We start from the raw sequence: 27,110 nt of genomic DNA on the forward strand, positions 1-27,110 counted from the left end.
TAAACTAGTTGGCATTTCGTATACTTTAATAATTTTTTTAGCTTCAACTCATTGAATAAAAAAAATTTCTTGGTTAATAAATGGGTCGATTTTTACTGAATTGTTATTCATTTTATCACACTAGTTTCAAAGGCATACTTTCAAAATATGTTACGGGACATTTTCTTCAAGTTTTAAAGAGCTATACACATTTGGCTTATTTTTTCTTAATTGGCAATATATATAATTAAGACATTTTCTCTCCTCTACCATAACTATGGTAACATTAGAATTCAAACACTAGATTTTAAATGTTTGATTAAACATTAAAAAATTTTGAATATAATTCTTTTTAAAATGGACTGGGTGCGAAAAAAGATTACAAAGTCTGCAAGAAAATAAAAAAAAATGCAAAAAATGGTAAAATTCTTGCGCATTGATATTTCATTGAGTGCAAATTGCGTCTTGATTCATGACAATTATGGACATGAGTGTTATCCGATTTTTTTCAGTTACTGGCATTCTACGTCCCTTATCCTCCCTAAGTTATATATGCTGGAATTCTCATTGTTTCAACGAAATAATTTTTAGTATAAAAATATTTACAACCTGTTTCGCAGTTTTTTTCCTCAATAAAACAGTTCAAACGCTTATTTTTTAAAGAATTAAAACGAATAATTTTAGTTCCCATAAAGAAGAATCATATAGAAATAAAAATAAAAAGTGGCACTATTAATAGCAAGCAAAAATAGCTGAAACACAACTTATGCTATTTTCCTTGGTAAGAATGATTTACAGCGGTTGCATTGATATTTACAATTACAGAACAAGAAATTAGCATTTCAAATAATAATATCAGTTAGACTGACAATCGAACATCATCTTTATAAAACTTATTTTAGAAGATTACTAAGAATAAATAGCATCTCAAGCCTTTTTTTTTTAAGCGTTGAATTATTTCAACAATTATTGAAATAACTAGGGCAAGCACTATGGAATTCTGGAACAGAATTTTCCCATTGATACTCGACAAACATATCAATGGGTGAACTTTCCAATTAAATTTAAAGTATAAAGAATACTAACGAATTTTTACTATACAACATTTAACGAATTTTATAATAACGAATATTACAAAATATTTGGAATTCATCTACAAGAGCAAAAATTTCCGATGAAAGTTATTAGAAAAAATAAGTTATCGTCCTAATGTCATGATATCAGCCTCTCTCAGATGATATAAATCTCTGTATTAATGTTTCGATAGTTCATTGGCCCACAGAGAACACAATTGCGCTGGAACGCTAATAGAGTAATTCGAAAAATAATGCGTAACGGTTTATAAGTTGTTAATGCTTCTACTTGAGTGCGCTAGATATTATCTCAAGCATGAACAAACGTGATATCAGCAACTTCCAATTACGAAAACGATATCCTCTCGAAGATGGATTAGATTTATAAATCAAGGCAGCTGCTGTTGAGACTGATCCGATAACTCATTGAACATTTTAAAATATACCTGGATGCTACAAAGTCTGCGTAGGATGAAAAATAATACACATACAAGAAACACCTCTCTCTAAAATGCTTATGAAAAGCTTATGGAAGATTATGAAGAAAAAAGCCGTGATAGTTTTAAGAATAAGCGAGAGTTTTAAGCTTGTGTTTATCTTAAGTAAAAACATGTTATACAACATTGATTTACTTGTTATTTTGCATAAAGAAAACATTTGTATTTTGGCGAAATGCATGTTATATAACATCATGTATTATACATGTTTGCCTGTTTACTTTATATTCTGTATATTTATTCTTTTAATGTAATCTAATTTTAGGAAAAAGAATTACTGAATTCTTTAGAAATGTTTTCCGAATGTCTTTTACTGAATTATATACTATTTTAGGTGTAATTTGACGCATACATCCTTAGCTTGATAGAAAAGTGCGTTATATAACAAACAAATTTTCTTCTTTGCATTGCATAACTATTCTTTTTTTTTTTAAAGAATACTTATTTTCAACATAGAAATCATCCGATTCTTTCAAAGTATTCTTAATTATTGTTTCTAAAAGGCGAGTAAAATTTTATAAAACAACAAGCATATTGGAATGGAATAATTCTGGTAAATATTTATTTTATAAGTATTCGAATTCTTTAAAACTCATTAGAGGTAAAATTTAAATAAATTTGAACAGCGTAAAGATATAATAATGTTTTAAAACACTTTGTTACCCTTAAAAAACTTTTTGCATGCATATTAGGTCTATATCTGCATCGCCACCGAAAGAATCCTTTATTTTAATAAATATTAAAAGAACTTTAATATTATGATAAATTCCAAAAAAAAATATTGAACAGTTTATGTGATGTTCCCATTTAATTTTTACGCTTACACTTAAATGTTATTTTAAAACATTTATGACTGTAAAATACACAAATTTCAATTAGATTTTTTGGCATTCTGATGTAGGTTAAAAACTAGACAAGAAAAACTATCTTAAACTTTCAAAAATTATATTATACACATTAAATGCGAAAGAAAGAGATAGATCGAACAATATAAAAGCACAAATTTTAAAATTTAAGATACAATCTGTAAAACGTTTTAATATTGACCGAAACATTCATATCAGTAAAAACTGATATAGTACTTCCCATAGGAAGTTTTCACCACAAAATTAACGAGGATTTGACACACCCTTAAATGTTACAAAGTAATCATGGTATCCCATTTTCCAGCAGTTCAAATAAACACCTTAACATCAAGGTTGATATTAAAGAGTTGAGGTTAGAAAAAGAATTTCGTCGATAACGAACCTAATTGCAGATTTGCTGCAAGTAGAAATTTGTAATTCAAAAATGCCCGTAGATAGTATTGTGAAGACAGATACGATTAAGTACAAATTTGCCTTTATCGTTTAATTTGCTTAGTACATAGAGAAAGTAACAATCTTAGGAGAATTCGTTCAACCAATCACTGAAAACAGCGCGCAATTGTTCAAGGTAATGAATTCAACCCTGATAAGAGACATCAAATAGCATTGCAAAATTCTCGCATCCTTAAGGAAATATTAACTTCACCTTTAAAAAAGGAGTAATTATTGACGATGGTGTCACGAACTAGCACTAATCAATCAAAATTTATCGATGGAACTTCTCCAGAGAAGGGTCAGCTTTATTAATCGAGTGGCTAATTTCAAAAACTGCACGACGTGTCCTCGGAACAACTTATGAATGACTATCTTCCAAGGATAAAACAAGAGGAAATCTATGAATATTTCATGGAAAACTGATAGCAACAGTGGTGTTTACATCGTTCAGAAAGCATCTAAGGAGATCAGTATTTTGCATAGCCTCTAAATTGCCCTTCAATCATATTTTTCCTAAATCATTTCAAAGATTAGTTACTTCTAGAAATAGGGTAAAAGTCGTCATTCACAGTACACCGATTTTTCTTTTCAGCAGTCTCACTCTCAATTCAAAAACTCAAAAATAATATATTTATCGCTAAATTTTGACAATTAAATAAACAATTATACTTAATTCATATTTATTTTAGTCTGATACATATTTATAAAATGGTATTTAATGCAGCTGCCAACAAATGAAATGCTTACTACTTGTATTTTCTGTTTGAACTTGATATTACATTTGAAAATTCTAGCTTTTGTTAAAATTTTCCCTAAGAATTTGCTTATTATTGTTGTAAAGTTTATGTGATATAAGGAATGCAAAGTCAAAATAAATGAATATTTTAAAAAACAAAACTTAGAATGCTAGGAGTAGATACAGTATGCATTTAAATTAGAATACAATTGTGTTATTAAGAGACTGCTCTGCTGGTCCAGAAAAAAAATTATAGAAAAATAGTGAAAAAACTAAATTTCTTCTGGTTAGACTCTTTTAAATTATTATAATTTGAAAATAGACTGTACAAGTTAACACATCATTTTATTTAGGTAAAAAAGGTATTATTAGATTTAAAATTCCACTTTTATTTCTTATATTAGTAATTCGACTATCAAACTGAAAGCACTGCTTTGTTTTTCACTATCATATTTTACAAGCACAGGCACATATTTTCTAATTCCACTGAAAATTCTTTTGATATTCTTTCAAACTTCTTTTAAGCTATAATAATCGATTCGATGTTAGAAAAAGAAATCCAAAGGCCAATATCAACGTTATGTTTCATTACAATATTTAAAAACATGAATCTGGAATTTTAAAAATCGAATTGATTCAATTATTACAAATGTTACAAAGCAGCCGTTTGATTTAGAGAAATTTACTTTGTTTGGAAATAATTGGCATTTCAATGGAAATGGTTCAATTATTCTTTAATATTATAACAAAAAAATTCATGATGGTATGCACATACGATCATGAATGTTCTTTCTACTCCCAAATTTAATGATGTTTTTTATTCTTTATCCCGAAGTCGATATTTCTCTCTATGCTCATTTCACATTACTAAATGCGAGTGCCCTTGCATACGTGACCGTACCAATCAATATCAATGTCACGAAGTTCAGAATCAGTCACGATTTCTCAGGGGAATTCTTAAATCGATAGTTTCCTAAGACACCAGCGCGTGGGCTTTTTCTATTAAAGCAACGAACGCGGCATCTTTTCGATTATATTTTCACATATACTGATAAAAATGCCGGCACGAACTAGGGTCCGATTTTCATCAATAAAAACACTTGAATTATAATGCATTTCCTTTGAAGAGATTATGGAAATTAAGGGATATCGGGTCTCATTTTCCAAATGTTTGATTGAAATTTCTCGTGATGCCCCTTAATCCCTAGAACAATTACTGGCATGACTTTTTTCACTTTTTGCGATAAATGATGTAGGGTATGTTGGGAATACAAATTGAGGTGTATTATTGTTAAGAAGAATTTTTTCTAAAAAGAAATATTTTTGCTCGTTTTCTCGTGATAGATAGTGAAGTCACTATAAAAAATATCGTCAAAAGTAAAGTACCATTTCTCATATACCGTTTCTTGGATTTAATTTTTTTCATACATCTTTCATATATAATTCTTTTTAATATAACTTTTAATTTTTATATGTTTTCCACCCACTCAAATTAGCATTTAAATGTGTGTCCAAACATGCCGATATTTCAAATATCGTAAATTTTTGAAAACTTAAATGTAGAGAATATTTTTAAAAGAAAGGTTGGTTAAATCGTCGTTATTGGTAATGACTTCAATCGGTTTCTGAGCAATTATTGTATACATATCAACCTATAAATATCCAATAAAAGAATTTTAAAGGCAATTTTCCACAAGTTTGTCGTAATTTTTGAAATATATTCATAAGCATTGATGAATATCTACAAGCTACAGGTACCATTTTTTTTAACTGTACAGCTTCCAATTTACATTATTTTCCATTTTGCTCACAAAAAATGTTGCATAAATAAATTTATAATTACTATAAATTAGATATTTAACAATCTATAGCCTAAATATTATCCATTGTGTTTATATAATAAAAGCTAAACAAAATATTTCAATAATAATGAATTCGAAATGGTCAAAGTAATTTTATTGTAAAATGTTAATTAGTGTAATAAACAATGTGTGAGAACAGTCTATAATTTTTATATTAGAATATCAGGTGGTTGTGTTACGGAATTTGAAAAAATTATTATTTCTAAATCAATTTATCATTCTCCATTCATTGATCCTTCAAAATATGTCATTTCAAATTTTAAGAATTTGATAATTAAAGGGTCTATTGAACTACGTTATTTGTTTGTTTGTTTGTTTAACCCTTAGAAACCTAATTTCCCAAATTAAATTTTTAAAAATATCAATGTTTTCACTGCAGTAGCCAGATAAACGGGAAAAATAATAATAAAAAAAATCCTAATACATATTTTATATATTTATTTCAATAAAAAGTTGGTATCAGTTTCGATATTTTAGACATTAAGGCCATAAATATATCGCACTAACTGTTAAGTATATTAAAGTAAATATAAGATTTTCACCTACCTCAAAAGTATTATTCTTTTTCGGAAAAATGAAAGGAGTCAACGATTTATTGTACTCAACTTTTTCTAAAAATATGTCACTCGTTCAATACGGCGGGAAAACAAAATGTCATTTTATTTGAACAATTTTGACAGCAAGAATTTATTTTTTAAAAACTTTTGTTCATAAGAGCATTATGCAATGGTAACATACATATAGCCAAATATTAAAAACAAACCAATTGCAAGTGTACAATTCCAAGACCGGTATCAAATTTGAAACTTAGGGCATTTAAAGGTTATAAAGCAACTAATATAAAATTCGTTGTTCTTTCATTCATTATGCATAAAAATTAGCAACATAACCGCAATTAAAAGGAATAAGTGATGAATGAAAATAATTCAAAACCTTCTTTAAATAAAGTCCTAATACTGATCCAATATGAATATTCTTACTTAACTTGCAATAATATATATATATATATATATATATATATATATATATATATATATATTCTATCAATTTCTAAATATTGATGCATAATAAATGAAAAATATGAATGTGAAGTTAAAATATAATTTAAATCTGCTTCTATAGAATTATAAATTGTTATAAACAGGAAAAACTAAAAAAAAAGTGGACACGGAAGCAAATCCTTTCAGCTGTTATCAAGAAATCAACGAACCAAAAAGACAATTGCAATTGTATCTGAATTATTTCAAGCGATTATCAGCACCGATTAAAACGAAATCATATTTTAATATTATAACGTTGCTCAACAACTTTCGGCAAAATTCGGTTTACATCCTTTCAACAATTTCGAATTCCTTTATTAATCCTATTAAAAATTTCCCAACCAATTATTTGGAGCAAACAATAGTTAAAATTGATATCTTAATTTCATACAGATTGCAAATATTAACAAGAAATAAACAATAAAATAGATAATTACCTAAATATTACGTTCAAATTTAAAAAATTTGTTTAGAAAAAAAAATGCTACTTTTCCTGGCCGATTAATACTGACCTTATTTACCAATTTCTTTGCCATTTGAAAATTTTACAACGGAGTTAATTTTTAATTTTAACTTTGTCCTCAAGTCAAAAGAGTAGAAGAAGAATGAATTTTTTTTTTTTTTACTCTCTCGAATTCGTTTGCATATGAAAGAGCTAGCAATAGGCAGAATTCAAAATAATCGCCTTTTGAGAGAATTGACTACTAAACATGTTATATCATTCTGTACCTGTTCTCTTGGACTATTCGGCGACTGGCCTGTCCTCGAGTCGTAAAGCGCTCTGTGGAAGGGCATAAATTTATGCCCCTTGCACGATTTGTCATAGATGTCATCGCATGTGTCGATCTCGATTTTATGAAGCTCGATTGGACAGCCCGCTTCACTTGCCATCAGTATTTCGGACGTCACCACTTGACCTGGAGGCAGATGAGAAAAATATATAATTACTTTAATCGGCAGGAAAGGTACGTTTAACTGACATTGCAAAGTAACCGGATGATTAAGCCTTATTTTTCAGACTTGTGGAGTTATATACATTATATTCTGTGACTGGAAAGTAAATAAAAGCAATTTATATTTTCTTTTTTTTTTGTATAGACTTCATTTTGTTAAAAAGTATCAATCATGTGATCATGTCTAATCAAATGTCTTCTTACAGGCATATTCTGTCTTTCTTCAGATTAAGATATTAATTATATTTTCTAATCGGTTAATCAAGATTCATTTAGGTTTTTTTCTTCTTCTTTTAGATGGACAGATAATGAGAAAATATGTAATAATTCATCCGGAAATTAGTAAAATATTCTACAATTACCATCATTCACGTGGTCTTTTCAAGCTTATTTTCCAATGATTATTCATAATGTTAAAATCAAAATCTTTACTACTAATAAAGATGATTAACAGTGTGTGTGTGTGTGCGTGTGTGTGTGTGCGTGTGCGTGTGTGTTGGCGCTCTACAGGCGAGACCGTTTGATTTAGAGCCTTCTAACTTGGCACGTATATGCTTTGGATGGCAGAAAGTGTATATATATATAATTTGTCAATTATATACTAAGGAGGAGATATTGCATAAATTATTAAAAATATTCGGCATATAGGATTACAATGTTGAAAGATTTGATTTTCTGTAGTCATATTTTTAAACAAATATGTTTGGTTTCAGCAAAAAAGTTCCGTATTTATTGGAATTTTATCTCTTCTACTTCAAATTTAAATCTTACATCAGTTGATAGCAAATTAGAGAAATGTGTAATAGAAGGAACAAAATATCGTAAGCTTTCTATAATATGATTAATGTGATTATTGAAATCTGGAATATCACAATATCTTGCTGAAGAAGCTATTAAAAGACCAAGGTACACAAATATTTAATTAAAAATTTTCAAGAGCATTACTCCTGGCGAAGCAGCTGGTCACCATAGGCGGCTAATCAAATATAACAAAAATTCCTGACTAACTAGCTGGTCTACTTCAACGAATAATATATAATTTATACTATTCTGGCACAACTGCTACAGATATTTTATCTTGTAAATCAAATACAACTTTTTATACGTTCAAGTAAACTATAATATTTAGCAGATTACTCGGAAATTTAACCAAAATAAATTTTGAAAAAATTAGTTTGAATCGATTTTTTTAAAATTTTATTAAAAGCTTTTCTTTGAATATACTTAATACCATACTTAAATTTACCAGAAATGAAGCCTTCAAAAATTATAAAATATCTGCAGTCACCATTAAAACTCATCTCTTTTCTCATTTAATCATCAAATTGTCGACGACATTATCCGATTGTAGAGCCAACTTAATAGAAATGATATCCCTGCTTATTTAGTCATTTATTGATAGAGGATGTCTTGTGTTCATCATCTGAAGACGTTCCTGATAAGTATTGCTTCAGTTTTGAAAAAAAAAAAAAAGAAAGGTATTTATTACTAGGATTAAAAATGAGGACAATATGGTACATGTCACTCATCTCTCATTTGAAACTGTTTATTCTGCTTTAAATTTAAAAGGCAGTGGGGAGGGCGGCATCGTAATGAAGTAATCGTATTCAACAAGCCTGTTCGATACTTCACTAACAATATATTATATCCAGCTGCCCCGGATATAATGGCATCTGGAGTTACCCATAATCATTTCTTCAAATCATGCCTTTTGATCTGCTTCCTTGATAAACATGAGCTTCCACTTAGTGAACTATGGTAACTCTCCATATTCTAGGACAAATTTTCAATGTACTTTCACCATATTTTCCAATGAGTCGAGGGTGAATTTTAATGTTGAAATCCTTAGCCCCTAAAAAACTTATATACTTTGCACTTCAACGGGAGATAAATTTTCAATGAGTCTCAGCATTCTACTTGTGTAAATCATATGAAGCCAACGAACGAATTGGAACAACTTGAACCATTTCTTCTGAGAAAAAAAATTTAATTCGCGAATTATTTATTTTAATCATGCTTTTTGTAGTTTCTTTTTCTAATTAGCCTTTGTAATTGAGCTGTGTTATATTGTATTAGAGAAAAATTATCCAAGACACTAAATTGTGAATAAAACTCTGAAGAAATGGAATGAAAATCGAGATTAAAGGAATAATTACATCTGCCAGACAAATAGATGTCATATTTCAAACAGAATATCCGCTAAAAATTTAGCAACTATTACTTTATTAAGAAATACTATAGCTAATAATAAAAATTCTAATATAAATTTTATTGAATTTTCCACCAATAACTACACTTTCTGCTGGAGATTCCTGAATGTCTTAGCATTTTTTTTCCAAAAACGTAAGTATTTACAAATCTTGAAGTCATTAGAATATCTTCAATAAATATTTAATCTCAAAATAAGTAATTTATAGATAAATTTATGATTTTCTTGGTTAAGACATAATAGATTGCATTTACTTATTTTATCTTATAAAAGCGAATTATATTCATTTTATCATCATGTTGCATAATGCAATATCTAACGATGAAAATCAAGATTTTTTTTATTATTGTTGTTAGATTCACTCGATATTATTTAGTTCGAATGACATGCCAAGAACATATTTGCTTGCTTTAGTGTTGTCTTACTCTAGGTACCAAGTTAAAATACGTTACTGAAGTAAAAATTTTCATTCATTTAGGCAAAACAGCCTTTGATTTTTTTTTAATATACTGGATGTATTTTATAAAAAACACTCTTACTTCGGTAACAATCACTGCATTGATAACAAATCATTATTTCCAAAATTATGGCAATTTTACGATCATAATGGTCCATTAATGCTGCTTTTAAAGGTTAAAACAATTTTTAAAGAGCACAAATATTTTTTTAAACTTCTACAACTAAACTCTACAACAAAAGAGTTTAGATTCTAATCGAAGACTATCTCAATAAGTTCTGGCCCCTATTAACTTGCTTTTTAGCGAGCCATATCGGACCTTAAAAGATAAAAAATTGACTAAATCATTGAATCTTTTCCAGGTAATTGCTCGCAGGTTGAATCTTTTTTTGTGGCCAGTGATGTACTTCCATTCCAGGAAAAGATTTATGCTCGCTATCTTTGCCATCCGTAGCCCTCGAAAACAAAGGCGTGTCTCCCCTCTCTTAAGTTCGACAGGCATTATTTTAAGGCTGATGGCAGGAAATCTCAGCTCCCGTCATCTTGATGGTTGCTTGCAGACGTCTCTTCCCACTTGGAGTCCGAAGTGATTTGCACTGAAGTCCATTAATTATAGGCGGCGAGACGACTGCTGTAGATTGAGATAAGCTGGCCGAAGAATGAATTAGACTCTTGATTAATGACGAGGTGACGGCAAATCCACGCTTGGAGTATGCCACGATTTTTCTTTTTTGATGAGCCAACTCTTGGTTATTAAATCCTGATTTTAAACCATCTGCAAAAAGACTAGGTGAAGGCTCATGGCTTAGACCCGTTTAAAAATGAGAGGAAAAAAAAATATATTTGACGTTTGATGTGAGTTCAAAACCAAGTCTTAATTTCGTAATAAAGATATGAAAATAAAAAAAAAACTGGCATGCGGATCTCAAAGACTAAAAGCGATACTGCAAATTATGTTTTCTATAAACAAATATTATCGCTTAGTAAATATTAATTATTTATTTTAATAGTTAAATTTCTTAATAAATCTAATCTTAAAAACCACTGTTACGGGATGCAAATATTCATTAAAATGTCTGACAAAAGTTGCCGTTTTATGCTGTTTTTAATTAAGTAATCTAAAATGAAGATTAATTTAATTTAATGAAATACAGTCATGATTTTTAAATTTGGCAGCGAGTTTTGGAAAATCCTTACTTGACACATTACATTAATTTGATTGTAACAAGCCATTGTTTTTTTCCTACGAAATTAGTTAATATAAGACAAGGATATTCGGTATTAAAACCATGCATATTTCTTCAAAAATAAAAGGCTGCATATTTGAAAAAATGCATAGAAATTTACGTTTTCAAATTTTAATTCAAATTAGGATTGCTTAAATTTAAAGCTGATTTAAATGATTTAAAAATAACATTGTACAGGTTAGAAGCAAGATAAATTCGGACGTATATTAAATGCTTCCGAGCAGTCTTCAGTCACAGAATATCAACCGTCTATACTAGCTCCAAATTTATAGGGAAGATTAATTGTGTGAGGGACCATTTTCGTATTTTTAAAAAAGCATAAAAACGAAATTATTTTCTTCAACTCTTTATCTCAAAGTTTCATTAATTAAAAGCGTATGCAACCCTCATTAAATTATTGATTCCAGAAAACAGTGTTTAATTGATTCAATATTTTTTACTGAAAAATAAACCCAGTATTTGTAACCTTCAAAGATGAGTTCTTGAAAAACAAATTTTGAATACACCAAATTATTCCTCTTCACCTCGGTTGAAAGATGAAGGAAGAAGCATTTCCACCTTTAAAAAACAACCCGTGAAAGCATCAAACATCAGATTACATCTGTAATCCAGTACCCTCTTGTACAAAAGGAAGTTTGAATGAGGTTCTCTATCTTTCCTTAATCACCGACGTTATCATACAGCTGTTGCCTTTGTGGAAGCCGAATAGTAACCATTACCTGTGTTTTCAAAAGATCAAAAGTTTAGTCTGAATGCGAGAAACTATATCTCCTCTTTTGGTCAATGTTTCATTATTGAGATGCTTGTCACTCAGTCAGACTGTAATTTAGATATGTCTGATTTCTTAGCAGGGTCACGCGACATTTTCTATGCAGTTTGTTTTCTCTTTGAATAAAAAGATGTCAAGATTTTTTTTGCAATGTTTATTCTAAAATTAATCACAGCCGAGAAAGAATAGTGGTTTAAATCTAGGTGTGAATCTCGGCAGTGTGTAATTTGCATATTTTATTTTCTTCCGGTAAAACAAGAAACAAGATTTTTATTGTGATAATCATTTTTAAAAACTGTATACTTACTCATTTATGACATTTGAAAGTAACTGATTAAATGAATGAAGATAGTCTTAAAATATAAAAATAAATCTATCGAATGGGTTACATGCCGTATGGTCAGTTTCTGAAATTCTTACGTTTTCGAACTTTCCTACAGTTCTTTTATAGAAAATAAGTTCCAATGTAATAAAATTAGTAATCGCTCCCTAAAACTCTAGTAAATAAAAGAAATTCATATGTCAATTTTCATAATAAAAAAGAGAAATTTAAATTTTATAATGATTTTATTTCCTATTCAATACTTCTTTGAAATAGCCTAGCTTGAATTAAAATTAATTTTAACAACAGGTGTATCCAATACGATGCGTTAGAAAAGTTTAGCTTATTCATTAAAAAAGTTTTAAAAATTCTAATTAAATATTTAATTCATATCACAATTTTAATTTTAAAATATTAATTCTACTATAATGGAAACAAAACCCTCACAAAAATAAGTTCCAGAAATTTAAATATGCATAGATAAAATTAGTGGTACAAAACAGAAAATAAAATTTGGCCAGTATTTTGGAACTTATTATTTTATCTTATTTTTCAACACAACAGAAAAAAAATGCATAACTAAAAAACATTTCTAAAATAATTATGAATAAAAATTAAATTATAAATTTTATATTTTATTTATACATTAAACAATTTATTTTGTATTTAATTATATATTGTATGCATATTACCAAAGAACGTGAAGAGGGCAGTAAGGTTCCGTAAAGACGGTAAGCCATCATCTCCCCTCATTAAAGCTTGACTCAAAGTTCTCGGACTGGGTCTGTCCTCACCGGCCAGCATATAGACTCCATCAGAATAAAAAGCAGGTGTTTTTCTTGTTAACTGACTCTCTGAAAAGAAATCCAAAATAAATTGATAAATCATATTATAATAACAAACATCCATGAATAGTGCATACTCTGTCTTTCGAATTATGCTTATTGAAGAATATTATAATACATGTCAGCATAATTTTTATAAAGAACAATTTTCAAATTTATTTAGATTCAGCTGTAGTACGATAAACTTGTTAACTTCTTTCTTTCATTCCATTAAGTTTACTGACATTATGTCATTAATTTTTTAAGATCTTTGAGTTGTCTCTCTAGCACTACTATACTACATCTTATTATTGCCGTTAATACATGCCACGCATTATTATATTGTTGTTAAAATTATTACAGTTTTGTTTCTCTAATTTTTTAAATAATTTCCATTAGTCAATATGATTTACTTCATCTTAAGTAGACATTTCTTTTTTTAATCTTATTGAAATTGCGTTTAATTTTTTCTAAACCTTTTCTATGGCATTAATTTTAATATGAATAAGAAAAAGGAAATTTTAATAACATTTTTTTTTACTTGCCACTGTATTCGCGACTCCACCTGCGTTTACTGGTTTTATGTATATAAAAAAAAAGAAAATACCAATATTTTCTATGGCACTCGTGTTTGAGTTCTTATTTTCAAACGCTTAGAGGTTTAAGGGCTCTCAATTCTTAATAATTTTATCTAAATTAGAACTCTGAATCGTTCGGTAATAACATTTTTTACTTTCATTATTTGATGTATGTATGTAAATATTGCTCGGAGCTTTCATTCTATATCATGCAGACGTAAAATTAATCAAGGAAGGAATGTAATTTCGAAAATCGATACAAAGTTAAAGAGATTCTCCATTCCAGCTTTCATTCATTGCAAGCAAAATGAAATAGCATTTATTTGAAGGCGTTGTTAAAGTCGAATGCTATATCACTTAGAATACATGTCAAAGAAATTATCTACCTAACCATGACAACCGAATTCAACCAAGTATATCAGCTTCCTAATTTCTCCTCTGATTATTCACTCGTACATACTTATTTGCTTTATATTTATTTTTGAATCCTTTTTCTAAATTTATTTTATTATTTAACTTAAAATTAATTTCTTCTGTCTTATCATTTTTCATAATCATTATCTTCTGCAGCATGTGCATTTCTTACCTTTATTTTATTTCTTATTTTTATTTTCGTTTTACTTTATTTCTTTTTGTTAGCTATTTCATATGTTAAGATTTCATTGTATTATTCCTTATTTTGTTCATGTTCACTGTAATAAATTTTTCTATATTCATGTTCCTGCTTTCATGCTGAGGGATTTGTGCTGAGACGGTCAGTCATCTCTCCACCAAACGGCTCAGGCCAGGCCGGAATTCCTTGATAGAATATCCCATAGAAAGATGGATTACAAGGTATAGAGTGCAAGGATAACTCTCCTTTTGTATAGCTGCTCTAAGGGAGAATTGCATAAATTTCAATGTGCGTAAACTTGCTGTCAAATTGTTATTGCTTCATCACATAATTTTAGAGTATTCTAATTCCAAATAGCACGGCATCAAACTAACTTTTAGATGTTTAAGGGGACATTTAAAATAAATTCAAAAAGTGAAACAGTTTACATTTCATTTATCATAGCTTCACCCAGGCAGGAGAGTATATTGTAAGAAAATATTATACAACATTTAACATAATTATACAACATTGCGAATATTATTTAATAGTGCACATTATATGTTTACTATTTGGGCATTAGCAATCTCTTTAAGAATTATTTCATTTATTTTATAAACGTTTTCATTTTTGAGAGCTGAAATCGTTGGTTCAAAAGTCATTATATAATTATATATTTTAGAAGATGCTTCGGGTTAATTCATTCCTTTACTAACAAGACACGAACACAGAAAAGTCAGATGCTGTAGAAATGACATTATATACTTTTTTTTGGGGGGGGGGGCAGATTTTCAGATACAGAAGTGTGAAGCTTCCGGTATGATGATTAGTTATCGCTACCCTGGTAGGTATAGAAATGGTGTGAAGTTCGCTACTTCCTACCGATGACAAGACGTACCTCATATGGGAGGGATTGAACACCGTGGTCGATAACAGGTTATTAGGTCTCAATCGTAGTTCACACATATGTTGTTCCAGCATTTCGATCATACAATTTTTTTTGTGTGTGTATGCATTTGGATAGGTTGGAATAATTAATTTCGGGTACCCCTTTTAAAAGGTTCAACAACTCTTTAATAACATAGACAATTCTTCTAATTACTAAATAAAAAGTGCGCCATTTTTTTTAATCCGTCAAAAAGTGTGAATTGGTATACATTCAAATAAACCAACGGGTATTCAGTTTTTTATTATATATTTATATTTTTACAAAGAGAAAGCTACCAATGTTCATAAGAAGATAAATTAATCAACACTATATATTCCATGCAACTAACTTGCCAAATTTCTTTGTTAATTTTTCTTTAAAAAAAAAGGCGATTAGCATTTTGGAAGACAACTTAAATTGGTGATGACTAATTGATTAATGAATTTATTTAGATCATCATATTTCAGTACATGTATCAGAGAAAGCCCCTAAATTTTTATATTAACCACCTTCAGCCATATGTAGAAATTGGGAGTTTTAAAACATCTCTTTATTTTAGTTTCTCATAAATTGAAAGAAATTTAATGAATATAGCGTATCAAATACATGCCAATGCATTTAAAAGAAGTGGTAATTAATGTAAAATGGATTTCATAATATAAAGATCGTAGAAATATTAGGGGGAAAGAAATTCTTTTTTAATACTTTCTTTTTTTTTTCTGTATCCGGAAATGCCATATGGATTTCTAAACATTAACATAAGCCTAAACAATAGATAATGATTACTTAATCCAATCGTATGTATAGAAATCACTTTCAAGTAATTTTCGTCACGGGCATTCTCAAAGAAGAAAATAAAAGTTAATTTGATCTGAGAGTCAGGATTTTACTGCTATAGAAATCTGATAAGGGAAATTCAAAAAAAATTATAGCCACTTAATTAAAAATATAGTCTTCTTTTCTGATTCAGGTGATCCTCAAAATTTATCGAATAAGAACGATGTTAATTCAGTGCCGCAGAAGCTTAAATGAATTTGTTCTTGTAACCCAGAAAGGGAAAAAAATTACTTTGACGTCAACAACGTCTTAAAATTATTTTTTAAAAACTAAGGAATTCATTCAGCTAATTATTTAATGAAAGATATTATAATGTTCATAATATGAATTTCTTCGTAATGAAAGAGTCCATCAATCACGAAAAAAAAAATTCGAAACACTTCTCATTTGTTAGACCAAAAAGCGATACATTATTAAGTCCCTGGTAAAATCCATCTGGCAATTTTTTTGCTAAAGCCTTTTTTTTTTTAATTATTTCTTTGAAATTCCATGTTTCTTATGAAAGAAAATGGAAATATACTTTGAAAACAGCAGCCAGTAAATAAAATTATAACTTTCATTAACTTCGAAATTTATTTTGACATTGTGATTCAAAATGCATATATTTTAATTCATTTTCTTGGGAAATATATATATATGTTAAAAATTCGAAATGTATTTATTGTAAAAGATTCTTTTTAAATTCACTATCTAGCAGTCATTTTGTTTTGGAATTTTAAATTTCGAAATGTACTGGGGGAATTTAATAACACGAAAAATTTTATAAATTATTTTTTGAATAAGTTTTTTATTTTTCTTAGCTTTTGCATTCTAAATTTTGTTATGCATGATATTAACTATGCAGGTGATTTAATCAATGCAAGAATACATGTATCTGTCTGTAGATCACAAGAATTCGCACATAACTTTAACTGGTAGAGACAGAATGCATAAATTTTATAAATTTAAGTCAACAGTGCTAATTACAACTTTCAAAATTGATTAATCCTTTAGATATTTAATTAAATAACAAAACTTAATAAATAAAACTTAAAAAATTTAATAAATAAAACAATTTCCGCCAAATAACTTCCGAAATATTTATCGCAGTAAATATTTTTCCCAACCTTATAAAAAGCAAAACATTATCTTTTTAATGATACCAGTTTCATTGTGGTACAACTTTCCCACTCATTTTAACAAAGCCTTTGAAATTCGTTTTAAATGTAATTTATAACAATTAAATGAAATCAATGTAATGCTTTATTAAATCCCTCATTTACTAGGTTTTGATATTTTTAAAGTTATTATAAAAAACGTTATTTCTCTTAATTGAACCTATTTCGCAGCATTGATTACCTTTTATTAAACTCGTGAAACGAACCAATGACGTTAGTTAGATAACTATGTCATGTTTCACGTTTACTCTTCATAATGGCCCTAATTAGTGTGTAAAGATATTTAATTTTACTGTTCACAAAGTTATTTATTTCTATTCCAATAATGCAAAAAAAAAAAAAAAAAAAAAAAAAAAAACTCGCCAACCTAAAAATTGTTTTATTTAATTAATAGGTAAGTCCTAATTAATCAGTGTTTTTTTAAACTTCTAATTTTTTTATTTTATAATTGAACAAAAGAAAAAAAAAGTATTTAATCTTGCGTGACTGGCCATAATGCATTAAAAGCAATCACGTTAAAAGTAAGATCAAGAAGAAAAAAAATAGACACGTGAATTGCATATAATTCAACGAGCTGAGAGACGAAAGAAAGAAACTGCAAAAGAAATCGAAAAATTGTTTCATTTACTTAAAGAAAAGATCTAATCAACTAATAATTTTTCCTGAATTCTATAAAATTTTTCTTTACTAATTTAAATATCAGTTTTATATTTTTCACATAATATAAGGGAAAAACTACTTTCGTTTTAAAATATTATAATACATAAAATCATTTTCAAGATATATGCATCGAAATAAAAGAGAATTTAAGAAAATAATTTTAAAAATTAGTGGCACAATAATTTACCGTCTTAACATTTCTTAATAAAAGGTTGTCTAAAAATGTCATCATTTGTAAATCATCATCTGCACAAGTTTCTTAAGAATTAATAAAGTGGAAGAAAAGTTGCATGAAAATTAAATGGGAAATCAATTAAAAGCTAACATTTTTAATTTTAAGATGGTGAAAATGTTTTCGGAATAATTTCCTCTGAAGTGTCTGTGGGGAAAAAAAAGTAGAATATTGGTTAAATTCTCATAGCTTGAAGCCTCTGCTAAATTCAGAAATCTGTTTCATTTTCTCAAGAGCTGTACTTTTCTTGCCTTGGATTGAACGATTGATTTCTACTTGCTTTTAGGCATTGTAAAATGAATAATTTAAAACAAACCAAGCTGAAAGATATGTATAAGAATAAACAGAAAGAAATATAGTAAGTAAAGGTAGCTCAAAGTTATCATAATTTTGAATGCGTTTATTTTTTTAATTGATAGCAATTGAAAGAAATATTGTACAGAAATGAAACTGATATCGCTGAAATGATAAAATTTTGAATTTAAAAGGGTTTAAAAAACTTCTAGAATAATTTTCCCCGAAGTCGCAATGGGAAAAAACATGACATTTTGGGTAACTTGAAGTTAATTTAGAATCTAATTTTTCAACTCTTGAAAGTTGGCAATAATCTTTTCCTTGCCTTAATAAATAAATGCGTAAAATTTTATGAAATTCGATTAGGTGTTTTAGTAGAAAATGTGAAACACACATACATAGCAGCAAAGACTAATTTATATTAAGGTAAATACCCAAGAAAAAAAAAGACATTTAATCCTAAACATCTCACTATGACACGTTAAAAAAGTAAATAGAAGAGCAAAAAATGCAAACTCGTGAAATGGCAAGAATTAATATTAATTCCAAACAAATAAAGACGATTATTAAAGAAACTAAACAGCGACTCTCAGGCAACCAATTACTGGCAATTGCAAGACAAAATAATAAACAAGTGCTGAGCGTCAGACTGTTAACGAACTTTAAACTAGAGAGCTGCTGAAAGCAAGGATCAATGAAAAAAAAGGATTCATCGCAAAGTGCTTGTAAACCAGAATCGAATACTAACTGAAGAATTTGGTATTCAACGTAATAAATTTTAGCTAAATTGTATGAGACAATCTTTGAAAGCAACTAATTGACTTTACTTGCAAGGTGAAGCTTTTCATTATGACCCTGCTAGTTTGAAAAAGTCCGATTTTAAACAGAAGTCATTGCCAGTTTCTCAAAGCGCACATTTTGCGGTGCTCTGAATTCCAAACATAAGAGATAGGAGATATCGAAAAAAAACTGTGTATAGCTAAGTCTAGAGAAAAATTTATAATAGCAAAAGGATAAATAAAATTATTTATAATCAATAAAGAATTAATTAGGTATCCCTAACGAAGCAACACAGCCAGTTAAAGTGAAGTTCTTTTGTTTCTTTTTCACGCAAGAGAACAAAAAGATTTTGTTTTTAAGAACAAGGAATGTAATATTTCAATTTTTTTGAATTATGAATATTTTTTATATATTTTTTTTTTGTTCACGAAGTGTATACAATTTCATGCAATCAATGATGAAATACTGTAAAACAAAATTATATTTTAAGAATAAAAAATTCTGAATAAAGTTTTATTCCCATCTTCTGCAAGTATCACACTTGTATTAATAACCATAAAAAGCTTTATATGTTCGCGTTTTAATGCATATAAAATCATTGTTCATCAGATTACAGACGCATATATTTTTAAATAATTCACTTACCGACAGATCCCCATTCCGGATGGCCAAGGTTGTTATACCAACCATCGTACCTTTGTTTCTCCGTATGAGTATACATTTCCACATTTTGGACATCTAAAAATAGAAAATTATGAAGCTTAAAAAGAGTTAATGATGTGTTATAAATGTATTTATAAAATAGAATTTTAAAAAATATTTCATTCATTTTGCATGTTATTTTAAAGCCTAGATGCAGATTCAAAAATTAAGATACATAATAAAATTTTTCTAAACATCCTATTCTCGTAACTAAATCTATATGTACAAAACAAGACGCTTTGAACTTATAAAATAAATGGATCATTTACGATGCACAAAAATGACCTTTACACGACTTTGTAATTCAATAATAACCTTAACTAGTCATAAAAATATTGGTTGTAGGAACAACCCCATATCATTATGCATTCATTCGTGTCTACTGCTTAATGATGCTTACACTTTAAAACTTGAAAATTGTCCGTATTGCATTAAACGTGTGAGCACGCTCATGATTCCTCAAGGTTATAAAATGCATTCCATTACGAAAAAAAGAAATCAGATATAATAGCAAGATTTAGATCTTTTTCAAACACTTATGTTCCATCTTAACTCAGTACTTCATCTTAAATTAGAGGGTAAAATCATAAAGGTCAATAACATTTATATTATATTATATATATATATATATATATATATATATATATATACATGCAAACACAATTTTCATCTGCATGTTTTGTCTTTATGTATAGATGTTAGTATGTACATTTGGCTTCAATAACATTCGCAAAACTCCGCCATAAGAAATCCTAACATTTGAAAAACCATCTTGTTTATTGATAGAAACAATTCTAGATTTTTTTTTTTTAAATTTTGGAAACACTGATAATATTTTTAATATTAGAAATACATTGTACATTCAAACAATATAATTTTGTTAGATATTTATCTGAGAGCTTTGAAGGGGAGGGGGAGAAAATTAATATAATTTTTTAAAAATAAATGATATTTTGTAAAGAAAAGTGAAGTGAACTTTCCTAAATATCCCTCAACCGAGATACTATAATAAAAGAAATGATGTTCGATTTTTATGATGCGAACTGACCTTGAATTACAATATTGTTGAATAATATGTTCCTTGCATGTACTGTGGATTTTACGATAAAGCAAATATTTTTAAGAAGCCAAAATTATTAACAAAAAATCAATTTATATGTTCATCAACAAACTCATGTTTCGATTAAACAAACAGTAACATGTAGAAAGAACGCATTCAAAAATGTACCATTGATTATAAATCTCTATCATAATTGTCATAAATCCTGAATTAATTATTAGTTTTTATACATAATAATATAATATTCCAGTTATTATGAATTATATCAAAGTTTAATTTATCTCCATGAATCTCCTGTTTGGGAAAAGTGAGTTTAAATCTCAGGATTCTTCCCTTCCGGAATCAAAAATCTATTAATAGGCCATTAACTAAAACTTTAGTGTAAAAATTACATAAAAGAGTAGAAAGAATGGGTGTCGGCAACGATCACAAAATATTTTTTTGGTTTATCAGATGTCTCAATATTTCCATCAAAATCATTTGAATTATACCCACCATTTTATCTGATAGTTTTGGTGTCCAAATCGATAACAAATTTTGAATGCTTTTAGAATTCGGATAAATTTCATTTTTATTCTGGAACGAAAATAGGCAAATTTCTAATATTAATTTGTAAATATTTGGCAAACCAAAATTTCTAGAGTTTAATTATATTAACACCCCGTTTTAACACAACACTAAGGTTATTTTGGAAAACGAATCTCATAATTTTGAACGGTCATTAGATGACAACTTTTTTAAAGCTCAGCGAAATAGAAAATTTAGAAAATTGTATTTTAAGTCTATCCCTAATCTCTAAATATATCTATATCTCTTTAACCATTTTTTAAAATACTTACTCTAACTTACCATGTATCTAATTATTATTAAAACAGATAAAATTGCTTTATTTTGGAATATCAAATATTAATTTTTTTAATTATTAAGGGCAAATATGAAATGAAGGAATAAGAATTTATAATATTGTCGTAGGAATTCTGTGAAAAATAGTAATTTTCAATATATTACAAAGAAATATTCAATCTAGTTCAAATCACAAATTTTAATTATAAATAGCAATTTCTTAACAGAAATTTCCGTTGATTAAGTTGAAAATGAAAACAACTATTAAGCTATATTTATACGAATATATATTTATCACAAAAAATATATATATATAACATAGAAACTAAGAAAATGAAAACTATTTTTCTTGAAATCTAAGAAAAAGGCAGCGTAGTACTTAATTTCCTATCTTAAGACATTCATTAATATAATAAATTTTCTTCTTAAATATTTAATGCTCACAAATCAGAAGATTCTCAAAATCACAATTTGACACTACACTTAAACCACCTTGAAGATGAATTTCCATTAGCAATTTATTTTTCAGAGATAATACCGCATGCAGAGTTTTTTCACAAGATGACGTGAAAATTCATAAGCACTCGATTTGTTTTAAAAAAATACCGGTTCTAAAATATAAGAAAAATTCGAAAGAATTAAACAAAAAAATGAAAATGACAGTTTGCCATTAGATGCATGCTCGATCAGAAAGTAAACAAACAAATTAAGGGAAAATGCTTGGTTTTTGCATAATAATAGGTATACAAGTCTTCCTACTTATTTTGTATGCTTGCTGTATGCTTTTCGAACGAAGATGAATTTCCTGCAAATTCCAGTTGCAATGATCCACGCTCTCAAGAGTGATTATTATTTTATGCACGAACTTAAGCATGGCAGGAAGCCACATGCGTTGGATCACGTGACTGTAAAAAGTAACCGACCACAGAGTTTTTTTTATACACATAACAGAGGCTTTTCTAGGTTTCTTTAATTTCATACGAGAAAGTAAAATCGTCCTTGGAGCGAGCTGTTGAACCTGTTTCATGCTCTCGATGATAGCCGCAATCCCTGCACATTTGAAATGCATTCATTTTTTTTTTTTTATTTCAATGATAAAATAAATTTAGTATACTCTCAGTAATACGGCAAATATTAGACCAAAAGAGTGACGGATTAATGAAAAGATCGGATTAGTGGAGATTCGTTTAAAAAAAGCCATCCCTTATTGCATAAAATATTGTAAAATGTACCAAATTATATAAAAAATTAGACTAAATATTATAAACATTACAAAATAAAAAAAAACTATAGTTTGCGTCTGAATAAAGTCATTGAAACTTGCATTCAGTGGCTAGATTTCTCATTAACGGTCCTTGCTCGCTGAAACCCTTAGACTATTAAAGCGGCTAGATTGATGCAGTGCTAAATTACTGAAAGCGTATTGTACTTTCATCTGCAATTCCTTGTTTCGAGATGCTTCTTGTAAGTGCTTTGCGAGATAAGCATTTTAACTAATAGATGAATCACATGTCTATAAAAGTCAAGATCAGAAGACCGTCAAGAGCAAATTTATAATTCATACTAAAGCAGAGGTTGAAAAAACCTAGTAAAAAGAAGTGTGGGGGGGAGGGGGAGTAACACAGAAGGTAAAAAAAAAACTAAACTATATAACCTTTAGAATTTACAGCTTTTGTTTTAATCATTGTTCACTTCTATACTGCCCGTATCGGTATTAAAAACATATAATGTATATATTATTTCGGTAAAAGCATGAATTTTTGTCATTTGCACTTTGTTTCGTGAAAAATCAAAGAGTAAAGTCTATCTAAAACTTTTTTTATAATTTAAAGACACACAAATGCCTATACGATGAAAAAACAAATTCAAATTTTTAAAAAATTAATAAAAACATGAAGATGAAAATAATTGAATATTCATTAATTAAAATATCAAAAACTTATACATGTAAAGAAGATTTCAAAGGATTCATTTCTGAAATAATATCATATTTAACTGAGTTAAATTACTTTTTAAATATTAATGGCAATTTTAACATCCTTAAAAAAAAAGAAATCCAAGGAATGCCAATATCAAATTGAGAATTTTACAATCTAGATCTTAAAACCACATAAATTACAGATCAAAATGCAAATAATAACCATTTCAAGCTAAAATACATAAAATCATTCGATTATATTTTTAAATGAAGTGATTTTATCAAATCAAAAATGTGCATAATTTGTTTGACTATCACTAAATGAGAGTATTTCATTCACAAAAATATAAATCTGAAGTGTTCAGTTAAGTTATTCTTCAGTAAAAATTTAACTTTTTGCATTACTTATCTTTAATGGTTATATTTAAATCTCTTTCTCAAAAATTAAGCAACATCATTTAGGAAGTATTAAAAATTCAAAAATTAGCTTAACTATCAAACAAATACTTTTCAATGAGATTTACGAATATTCGTAAAGGTGCAGTGATTACTGAAATTCTATGAAACTAAAGTTTCAATAGAAATTTTAATTTTTCAACTGAATTTTTAATGAAATCATTTTGTATGCAAGATATTAGAGAATGTAAATTTTTCGAGCTTAATTGAATAAATTAAAGTTCATATAATTTTATGTCTATTTACCTCTATTCTGTACGGTTTCCAAAAATAGACAAGACAGCTTTTTAAAAGTTTTTAATGAACCAGAAATTAAGGCATAATTGCTGATCATTCTTTTTCAAAAAAAAAAAAAAACTGCTCATTCAGAGCAATTTTTTTTTTTTTTTTTTTTTTTTTTACCCAAAGCAATGTATCAGGTGAAACAATATTATATAACATATCTTAAATTAACTAGAAAATGTCAGAAAGCATTTGTCTAATACGTGGGCTAATTTTCCAGTAATATGGTGACAAACGTTTTACCACGGAATTCAAAAAGTTAAATATTAGTCTTATCAAATACACTGATTAAATCAGGCAGGTTTTATAAAAAAAAAGTCCAATTCATATAAAAACAAACGCTAAACGAATATAAGGCGAGTGTGTTATAATAAATATATCTATTTCTTTCTAAGTATGAGAACAGAAAGCAATAGTTTATAAATACTGCTATATTTAAATTATTAATGTTCCCAGCAACAAATAGATGCAAATTTTATGTAATTATTTTCAGTCCATTCCATTTTCAAACGTCACTTACTTAGAAAAGATGTTTATGCACAAGGTAAAAAAAAAAATGCAAATTAGAGAGAAAAAATGATTCACTAATCCTCAAATAATAATGCATAGCAATTAGTTGACATAGAAGTGGAATAAGAAAGTAATGAGGTACGTGTCCTTGCGAACGGAGGAATTGCGAAAAGCTCGTGTTTACGGTTATTAGAAGAAGAGACCTAATTAACACAGTTTTGTGTTGCAACAGAAAAAAAACGAGTCAAAAGTCACAATGAAGGAGATAGTTTCAGAAATTTAAAAGAAACCTTGTTCGATTTGGCACAAATTCGAGCAATCATTTTTTTTTTTAACACGCAACAAAATCGGAATGAAAACCTCGAAATCGGTTTAATGCGTTTTAACGGCCAAGTGCAGTTTGGTCATTATACAGATAAGTTCCGGCTTTTCAAGATAAATGCACGCACAGTATTAATATATAAAAAGCTAAATTTAATAATATTTCTTATTTTTTTAATAATAGAATGCAGTCTAATAAGTTTTTATAATATATCAAGATCGTCGTTTTTATTACCAGGAAAAAAAAATTCAAGACATACGAACTGATTTAGTATAAATATATAATACTTTAAAATTTTAGAGATCTTAAAATTATTATTTTAAAAAATAGAAAGATAGCTCATTTTCCATTCTGTTTTTACAGAATTAGTTAGACTCTATGATACAAAATACTGGAGAATTCCTGCATTATCTTTATTAATATCATATTAAAGTAAAAACACTAACGATCCTTTTTTAATTGCCTGCAAGAAAAATTGTTCTTTTTAATTAAAGAGTTAATGTCATGCAGTGTGAAAATATTCAATAGCAATAACAAAAGAAATATTTACAACAATCTCGCCCCCAGTTTTCTAGCTCGAAGATAGAAACGAAGGCGAATAAAATAATTGATATAAGACTTAAAAGGTCTGAAGAAAACCTCCCGAAGTAAAAAAGGCGTAATTTAGATATCTACTCTAATATTAACCAACACGCCCACTATCTAAGGCAGGAACTTATCCGATATAATCAAGAGCAGAAATGAACAACAATACTTTCATATGTAATTAAAAACAGTAATTAAATGCTGAAGTTATTATTAAACTCGTCACGTTTTGTTATAATTACCTCCATGAAGTAGATTTCATTCATACCGAGCTATTTTTTATAACATTATAATTTATATTGTTGAAAATTTAAAGGGTAAAAGATTTACATTTAAATTTAAATGAAATGTACAGATTAAAAAGCTATTTTTACAACATTTTATTATACCGCAGCTAAACTTTTTTTAACATTTAATGTTCTGTATTATGCGTTTAATTGAAAACAAATCTGTAAAGATACGGTAGAACTGAATTCATAAATTGTTCGTTACTTCTGTCCAGCATACCGTGCATCTGTAGTCATGTGTCATTCTTCGCAATTATCAACAACTGACACAATTTCATTATAAATAAATGAACGCCCTATTCTTTCTTATATTATCCCAGCGATAATTTTTTTTCTTAATTCAGATTATTATTTTTTATTTATTTTTGAATTTACGGTTTCCTCTTAATAAGTGGCTTCTCTCATTTACCCTTCTTTCATAAGTAATTCTAATTTCAGAAAAAATACTGATCTGTTTACAACCTAATCTTCTAGGCTTTATTTTAATCAAATTAAATTAACTATCAAAGCTATATGCCGATTAAAAATTCAGCAAAAAAAAAAATGTACTTTTCATGTCCTCTATGTAGAGCATTTATTCTTAATGACGGTTTGTTATTTACATGTTTCCCTGTGGAAAGCAAGTGATTGTTTTTAAGTGGAAAAAAAACAATTTTTTCTCTTCTGTCTTTTTTTTTTCTTTCTTTTTTTCTCTTTCTCTAAACAGTGTTTTCCCTTTTTTCTTAATGAGCTATAATAGAAAAATGTATCATTGATAGCTCATTAATGGAGTTTTAATGAGTTATTATTGAATTTATTATCAACATCAACATTTTCTT

The 27,110-nt window shown here is 28.0% G+C and overlaps 1 protein-coding gene across 1 annotated transcript in view; it reads right to left on the reverse strand.

Moving 5' to 3' along the window:
* LOC129958731 (dual oxidase-like) overlaps window positions 1-27,110 on the reverse strand; it is a 184,571-nt gene that overhangs the window by 88,850 nt on the left and 68,611 nt on the right. The window contains exons 2-4 of the mRNA XM_056071388.1: window positions 19,973-20,065; window positions 13,138-13,299; window positions 7,218-7,405 (exon numbers count right to left, since the gene is read on the reverse strand). Of these exons, the coding sequence (XP_055927363.1) occupies window positions 7,218-7,405; window positions 13,138-13,299; window positions 19,973-20,065 (443 nt within the window). The remainder of the gene's footprint in view (window positions 1-7,217; window positions 7,406-13,137; window positions 13,300-19,972; window positions 20,066-27,110) is intronic.

Source organism: Argiope bruennichi, chromosome 2, assembly GCF_947563725.1.
Source record: "Argiope bruennichi chromosome 2, qqArgBrue1.1, whole genome shotgun sequence".
NCBI classification, from domain to species: domain Eukaryota; kingdom Metazoa; phylum Arthropoda; class Arachnida; order Araneae; family Araneidae; genus Argiope; species Argiope bruennichi.